General features: G+C 54.2%; 1 protein-coding gene across 1 annotated transcript in view; it reads right to left on the minus strand.

Annotated features, from left to right (window-relative positions):
* TSTA3 (tissue specific transplantation antigen P35B) overlaps positions 1–7,284 on the minus strand; it is a 14,777-nt gene extending 7,493 nt beyond the window's left edge. The window contains exons 1-3 of the mRNA XM_026647010.2: positions 7,050–7,284; positions 3,548–3,662; positions 1,875–2,003 (exon numbers count right to left, since the gene is read on the minus strand). Of these exons, the coding sequence (XP_026502795.1) occupies positions 1,875–2,003; positions 3,548–3,662; positions 7,050–7,201 (396 nt within the window). The 5' untranslated portion in view covers positions 7,202–7,284. The remainder of the gene's footprint in view (positions 1–1,874; positions 2,004–3,547; positions 3,663–7,049) is intronic.
* Between the last annotated feature and the right edge of the window lie 1,044 nt (positions 7,285–8,328).

Below are 8,328 nucleotides of genomic sequence, written 5' to 3' on the forward strand. Positions count from 1 at the left end.
GGGCCAGCTACCCCGAGGAGGACTGGCCAAGCCTGCCCTGGGCCAGCGACCCTGGTGGAGAGCTGCCAGACCGGCCCCCAAGCCCCGCACCCGAGGAACTGATGCTGTTGGACTGGCCCGAACCCGGCGTCGCCAACGAGGTAGGCCCCGAGGGGGGACACGGAAGTAGCCCGGGGGTAGCCGACCCCGGTCAGGCTGCAGAGACCTGTGAGCCGATGTCAGTGTGTTTCGGTCAGGACACCCCACTGACCAGCAGCGGCAGTAACTGCTGCTAGGGCCCCGGGCTGGAACGCAGTGGAGTGGGAGGGCCTGCGTCCCCCCCTGCCACCCTCACTCACGGGTGGCAGGCTTCTCCCTCACCCGACGCCCTGATCCAGGGCCTGCTTAAACTATTGATTATCGCTCAACCACTGCCCCAAAGGGCTTGAGCCGTGACTGTTTGTGCCCCGCCCGGATTCAGGGCCTGGGGCTGCTTAATCCGTTGACTAGTGCTCAGCCCCTGCGTAAAGGGGCCTGAGCTTTGACTGTTTGTGCTATAGTGAGCCGGTGTGGTGCCCCTCCGTCCCGGAGGGTAGAGCCCTGGCGCGACCCTACTACATGGCCCCAAGGGGAAGGAGGCGTAGGGAGAGTAAACAGGAGCGATGTCTGCACGGGAGCTTGACACCCAGGTTAGCCTAACCTGAGTGCAAGCGTCCACACAGCAAAGCTCTCCCCGTGCCCCCATGTCCTCGCTGTATCTGCACTTGCCTGTGTGTGTTTGGGGGGCGTATCCCATGGTTCTTTGTGACGAGACGCTCTAGGATTCTTTCCCCCATCAATCAGGTCAATTGCAAGAGAACTTATCTGTCCTTCAGGAAGGGATTGTGGGAAGGCACTGGAGGACTACTGGCACTCACGTGATTTAGCCTGCATCCTCACTGCAGAGTAGGTGGGTTCCAGCCCAGACTCCTGGCTCTGATTTATACTATACCCCCAGCTGGGTCAGCTAGCCCAGGCTTAAAGCACCCCCAAGACCAGGCCAGAGCTTTCTGAAGGTGGACAGTGGAGAGGAGGGGGCTGGTGTTAAGGCTAGAACCCAGGTAAGAGCCCAGATTAGCTGTGCAGCGTAGACATATCCTGAGTTCGGAGGGGGAGAGCAGCCTCCTGGAGCCCCTCGATCCGCTGAAGGGGGAGCTGTCACCACCGGCCAGCCCTGGGCTCAGCTCGCATCAAAGACAAGTCACAGGCAGGCAGAGATGGCAGGAATCCTCTATGTCCCCTTATTCCTCTTGAGCCCGTGCTGCAGGGCTGCCCGCCTGTTTCTGCCCGAGGAGGATGGGACAGGACTTGTACTGGACCTGACGATCCTGCTCCTTGTTTGGCCGGAGGGATCGCTGTCGAGCAAGGCATGCACTCCGCACTCTGCCCGACTCCACGTGCACATCAGTGCAAGGAGTGAGGGACAGCCCCCACGGCGGTGCAGAGAACTAGGATGCAGGTACTGGGCCAACCTGACCGGTTACGGCACAGGCCTGCGTCAGAGAGCTTCAGGAATCCCAGCCCACGCAGGACGCTAGCCGGAAGGGTCAGCTCTGCTCTCCCCATCACCCACCCACCCACCCACCCACCGAGTCAGCCAACCAGGGCGGGAAAGAAGACCAGAGCCAAGATGACACGCTGATCTGAGAGTGTGATAGCTGAACTGGCATCACAGTAAGCTGTCCACTCGCTGCACTGAGGCAGCCCCCGATGATCTCCCCCGCAAGGTGCACGGTAACTTAACCAACGTTACTGTGCTTAACCCACAGCTCTGGGCGGAGCAAAGGCGAAGCTGAGTGAGCGACGGGAGTTGTAAGGCAGGGTGCTGCGTGCCCAGCCCGAAGGCCGTCCCTTACCATGGACTCGTCGATAGGATAGGTGGTCTTGTCCGGGAAGATGCAGGTGGAAAGGCAGGAGACGACTTTCTGCACTCCGAATTCATACGCTGAGTGGAGGACATTGTCGTTGATGTGCACGTTTCTCCGCTGGGGAAAAGATGTCCAGCGGGGAGTTAGGAGTCCCGTTATATTCGGATCAGTTACCGCACGACCCACCCGGGCCTTCCAGCATGTCAAGAACCTGCCCCGTCTCTGAAGTCGCAGGCTCAGGACGGGGAACGGGTCGCCATGGAGCTCTCAGGCTAGTCTCACTGGTGGTACCAGAGTTGAAAGGCCGAGGGCTGAAGGGATAGTCCTTGGGGGAGACCCCAAGCTTGTCTCTGGAGTCAGCAGTGGGATCAGCGCCAACCGCTCAGGTCTGGACTTTACCTCACATTCCACCTCTCTCACAGCCGTGTCAGCTCTGGACACTGCGAGGGCCCCACTCCCCAACCCACAGCTACTGCCGGAGGGCTGTCACTGTCCCCCACTCAGGGAGTTCAGCTATGGGGCTTTCAGGCCCCCTTCTCTATGCAGACTTGCTATCTGCACAGCCCTTTCATACTGTCGCTCCCCAACCCCTCCCCAGGCACAGCCACTGCACATACTGGGCTGGGCGGGGAACAGACCAGCATTTTTTTCCTCAATGTTGATCCACAGCCAGGTGAAGGGAGACCAGACAAGGAGACGCACACACAGAGCAGTGGGCCAGGAGGGCCACACATTACCCAGCCCAGGACTGTATCAGCAACTTGCCAGGTGCTGAAGGACTGCACTTAATGTGAGTAGGAAGGAGCAGATACCAGCCACCGTGTGAAGACTACACATCCCAGAATGCAACGTTCCATCTGGAGTGGAGTGAAGACTGCTCAGATCAAGGAGGAGCATTGCATGCTGGGACTTGTAGTCACCATGGATTGTTCTTCTGTATTACAGATAAGGTGACTGCAGGCCGCTGAACCGCATGGGCCAGCCCCAAGACATCTAACCAAGCTAGGTTGAGTGTGTGTGTGTGTGTGTGTGTGTGTGTGTGTGTGTGTGTGTGTCTGTGTCTGTGTCAGAGAGGAGGGCCAGGGGGTCCAACACCGGCTGCTAATAAGCTGCACCCCTTCATATTAGAGAGTCACTCACCAGCGCCTGGGGAGAGAATCATCCCAGCCAAGGCCCTGGGGTTAATCTCTGGATGCAGGGCTAGTGCTGGGGACAGTTCATTAGCCCCACAAGTGCCCTGGTGGGAAAGTGGTTCCCAGTTCAGCAGCACTCACAGGGCCCATACACTGTAATCACACGTCTTGGTAACCCAACAAGAGGAGTCCCACCTGCAGTGTCAGAAGGCCCAGCACCCAAGGGGTTAATGACTTTATCCACCCATTTAATAAACCTGCGCGTCCTAGGCTCTATTTCTGGCCCTGCCACACACTCCACGTGTGACCCAGGGAAGTCATGTCTCGGTGCCTCAGTTTCCCTACAATTATAATGGCGCTAACACTAACCTACAGCCTGGAGGCAAGGGGTGCGACGAGGGTTAATTCATGAATGTCTGCAAAGCGCTCCCAAGTCCTTGGAGGAAGGGCAAAGGGGGACCACACAGCACGGTACCGGCTCGCTGGACCCGACGTTACACCTTTGCATTTGCCAGCCTGGCCCCTTACCCAGAAATCCAGGTTGTATTTGATGTTTTTGAAGAGGCCTCCCACCAAGGCTGCCAAGTGGATCACGTGGGTGGGTCTGTGTTTCTCATACAGGGCTCTGGTCTCCGCCGCGTTCCTACGGGGAGAGGAAACAACAAACAGAACCCTCAGGGGCACGTTCTAGCCATCCTAGGTACCTATCTGGCCCCCAGGACCACGGTATCTGAGCACCTCACAGTCTTTGATGTATTCAGCCTCACAACCCCTGGGAGGCAGGGCAGTGCTATTATCCTCAAATTACAGGTGGGAAACTGAGGCACACAGTGACTTCCCCAAGGTCACACAGGGAGTCCAATTCCCTGCTCTGCCACAAACCCAGATCTCCCGAGTCCCAGATTAGTGTCATCACCACTGGGGCGTCCACATGCCGGTTGGACACTATGCTGCGGGCTGGCTGCCCTGAGATGGGAGCAGATGGCGGGGGAAGAGGCGTGGAAGGAGCCTGGTGCCAGACCCTTGACCCAGCAAGCTCCGTTAATGAGCAGTTAACTAACCGACTGTACAGCAGTGGCAAGAGCATCCTGGGGAACGAAGCTGAAGGCAATAGCTGGCCCGTGTCCCCTTTAATTCCCAGTCAGGTAACACTCAAGGGATAACGCTGGCAGGAAAGGAGCTCCAACATGCTGCTTAGCATTAGTATGCAGCGTGGTGGCTCCCACAACTGGGGAAAGCCTTATGGATGCCTGTCAGAAAGAACAGCAATAAATGTAAAAATACCTGAGAAGTGGAAACCCCGAGGAGGGAGAGGAGTTACTTAGTGCAGCCCCAAGGAGGAGAACTAGGAGTAACAGGATGGAAAAGGAAAGGTTAGGGACGGCCGTCAGGAAAAGCTTCCTGAAAAAGGCGTCAGCTGCAGAAGAAGTGGGTCTCCAGGGAAGGGGCTAAAGAAGCAGGAAAGAAAATACGCTGGCGGGAACAGTCCTGCCTGTCAGTTATACAGCTCTTTTTATCCTCGAAGCATTTGACACAGGTAACTAACGGGCCCGCACAGCACCCCTAAGCAGTGCGTTGTACAGGGAGAGAAACCGAGGCACAGAAAGGTGATGGTGACTTGCCCAGGGCCAAAGAGGGAGTCAGTGTCAGGGCGAGTTAGAACTCAAAGTGTTCCTGGCTCCCAGCCTTGTTCTCAGGAGGCAGGAGGCTGATCTTGCTGCTGATTAAATGCCACTCCTGTTAGCACAAGGAGCGTCAAACAAACCTGCAGCACAAGGACAATGAGTCTTCTTGCCTCATGAGGGTTTGATAGTTGTGTGCTGCCACCACTAAAACGATTAGAGAGACAAGGGGGAGAGGCAATATCCTTTATTGGACCAGCTTCTGTTGGAGAGAGAGACCTGAAGAAAAGCTGACGTGTAAGGTAACATCCTGGGAACAATGTGGCTACAACGCCGTATCACTAAAACCAGACTGGATGAAAGCCCTGGATGGACCAGACAGGACCTATTCAGTCACTCGGACCGTCTGACTCTCACCGGGAAAGGGGGCGGGGCTCAGGGGAGCGGCATACTTGGGGGAATGTGATGGACCCGGTGACAGCAAGGACTGAATTGCCAAAGAGAGGGTATCGTTTAACTTCCCTTGGCTGGGATTGGCCAGGCTCCTTGCCTGGCGCTACGACAGGCAGCACGGAATGACGTGGCAGCTGCAGGAGTGAAAACAGCATGTCGATAGGAAGCCAGCAGATGGAGGGCTCATCAGCAGAGCTAGCGGATAAATCCAAAGGACAGGTCTCGTTAGCCTAGCCCCGGCATGGTCCTACAGCGCCCCTCACTCACACCCTTTTCTTTTTTAAAGGCACAATACTCCTGATGTCCGTCTACGTGAGGATCAACACTGCCCAGACCCCGAACGCACTCGGGGTCTCCAGCACGTTGCATTTCCACTACACCGGGGGCCCATGAAATAGAAGCACTTATACCCTGCCCTCTGCCCGACTTCTTCTGGAACAGAGCTGCTCCCTGATCAACCCCACGGCCCCGGTCACCAGCAGATCCTCTGAGCCACACGCCGCATCTGGCCAGCCACCTCCAGCTAATCTGACATCAGACTTTTGACTACGCATCCAGTTGGCTTTCGTTTCACGACGCTGCACCTGGGAGGGGAGTGGGCGTCCCGGAGCAAAGCTGGCGCTAACACATGCGAGGCAGCTGCAATGGGCTCATTCGGTGACTGTCTCAACTACTCCAAAAGCCAGTTTAAACCAGAAGTGAACATGATTTTCCTACCCTCCACACTTAGGGTACGTTCACACAGCAGAAGCTGCACGTGGGCTAGCCGACCAGAGCTAGAGTGGGTAACCATAGCAGTGAAGACAGCACAGCGTGCATAGTGCAAACCCAGCATGGACCCTAGGTACGTGCTCAGCTTGCTAGCTCAGGTAGGCTAGCTCGTGGCCGGCTTTTGCTGTGTAGACACACCTTTAGTGGGAAGAAAGAAAGAAAGTAAGGGACTGACAGCATCAGCTTAAGTCAGGCTCTGGCCATGCAGTTGTGCCAGCGCAACTCCACCCTAACGTACAGCACCTTCCTGCTATTCCAGCACTAGGGCTTCACACACAGCTCTGCCAATGCTCCTCACCACCAGCAACACCCATTGCTAGCTCCGTTCCTGGGCGTCTCTGGAGAAGAGACTGCCTGTCATTCCAGAACCACGTGGGAGTTTTGTAACAGGGTCTGAGACGAGGCACAGCCCTCCGCGCCACCCACATCATTTTCACTTGTCTGCCGAGGATTTGAACCCTGCTCTCCAGAGACTAGTGTGAGGGCACTCCCCCAGCGAGCCTCCCCAAAATGGATAGGGACATTTCAGACAACAATGAACAAGCAAAGAAGAGTCCAGTGCAGCAAGGATATTGGAGATGTATTGGAATTGGAAAAGGTTCAGAAAAGGGCAACAAAAATGATGAGGGGTACGGAACGGCTTCTGTATGAGGAGAGATTAATAAAACTGGGACTTTTCAGATTGGAAAAGAGACGACTATGGGGAGATATGATTGAGGTCTATAAAATCATGAATGGTGTGGAGAAGGTGAATAAGGAAGTGTTATTTACTCCTCCTCCTACCACAAGAACTAGGGGTCACCAAATGAAATTAATAGGCAGCAGGTTTAAAACAAACAAAAGGAAGTTTTTCTTCACACAACACACAGTCGCCCTGTGGAACTCCTTGCCAGAGGATGTTGTGAAGGCCAAGACTATAACAGGGTTCAAGAAGGAACTAGGTAAATTCATGGAGGATAGGTCCATCAATGACTATTAGCCAGGGTGGGCAAGGATGGTGTCCCTAGCCTCTGTTTGCCAGAAGCTGGGAATGAGCAACAGGGGATGGATCACTTGATGATTACCTGTTCTGTTCATTCCCTCTGGGGCACCTGGCATTGGCCACTGTCGGCAGACAGGATACTGGGCTGGATGGACCTTTGGTCTGACCCAGTATGGCCGTTCTTATGTTCTCAAGGACTCACGTTAAGTCAGCATCCTTGGAGCACACGAAGATCCATTCCTCATCTGGCCTGCCCTCTCCATCAGCAACCACCTTCTCAATGCCTCTCCCCACCAGTCCGGTGCCGCCGGTTACCAGGATGCGCTTTGGCTTCGTTCCTGCCGGCTCTGCCATGGCTACAAAATCTGCAGGGTGGGAGGGAAGGCAATTAATCCCAAATCATCTCAGTGCTGAGATTCATGCTGCAAACCTGCCTGGCCAGATGCAACTGCAGAAGCCAGGGGCATGTGTGAGCTGAACAGGGGCAGAGATCCTGGCAGGGTGAGCAAACCTGGCTTCCCACTTCCTCCATCTGAAGAAGTGAGGTTCTTACCCACGAAAGCTTATGCTCCCAATACTTCTGCTAGTCTTAAAGGTGCCACAGGACCCTCTGTTGCTTTTTACAGATTCAGACTAACACGGCTACCCCTCTGATACTTGACACTTCCTCCATGTCACCAGAGGTGTTATCAAGCCCCCACTGGGAAGGCGGTGGGCAAACTAGGGTCCTGAGTAGGTCACGAGGGCAGTGGGAAACACAGCTGTTGCAAGGCAGCTGCATCACAGTTAGTGGGGAAGAGATCTAGCTAACCTGTGCCCTTTCCATCACTCCACTGCCATCCAGTGGCTGTTTGGTGAAATGAATTGCTGGACACAGGAGGAATTTCCCCTGTTTTGGAGCACAAGTTTTAATAATCTTTCAAGGCCTCTTTAATAAAAGCACAAGACTCAGAGATAGTTCTATGGGAATTCAAAGGACATCATCCATGGAGCAGTCACAGCCTGAAAACACCTACCATTGTCGCAAGTAACCCCTACGATCACTAGCACTTAAAGCAATTGGAGACTTTTTTCTAGTTTGTTTCCTTTGGGCGTTTAGCAGCACTTTGCAAGAGGCTGTTCACCTTACCAGGGGCAGCAGCAGCAAAGCTGGAACATAAGAGGCAGCAAGCAGGTGTGTGCAGAGGAAACAAGGCTAAGGTGACTTTGGTCCCAGACTCTTCCAAAAGATCCTTATGAATATTATCAGAGAAGGAGAAAAACCCTTGCAATTTATTTAAGCAACTAAAACATATTTTTGTAGATGCTAGTTAAAGGGTGTTTTAAAAGAGCACTGATTTTTTTAAAAATGGTTAATAAAAAAAACTCAGGTTATCAGTGTTCCTTAAATTAATTATTTTTTTAATAAACCAGACACACTTCAAGTTGAGGCCATCACTGAAACTTCTTGACAGTGTCTCGCATTTAGGTTTTGTTTGGGC

This window comes from Terrapene carolina, unplaced genomic scaffold (assembly GCF_002925995.2).
Source record: "Terrapene carolina triunguis isolate 2854851 unplaced genomic scaffold, T_m_triunguis-2.0 Scaffold58, whole genome shotgun sequence".
Taxonomy (NCBI): domain Eukaryota; kingdom Metazoa; phylum Chordata; order Testudines; family Emydidae; genus Terrapene; species Terrapene triunguis.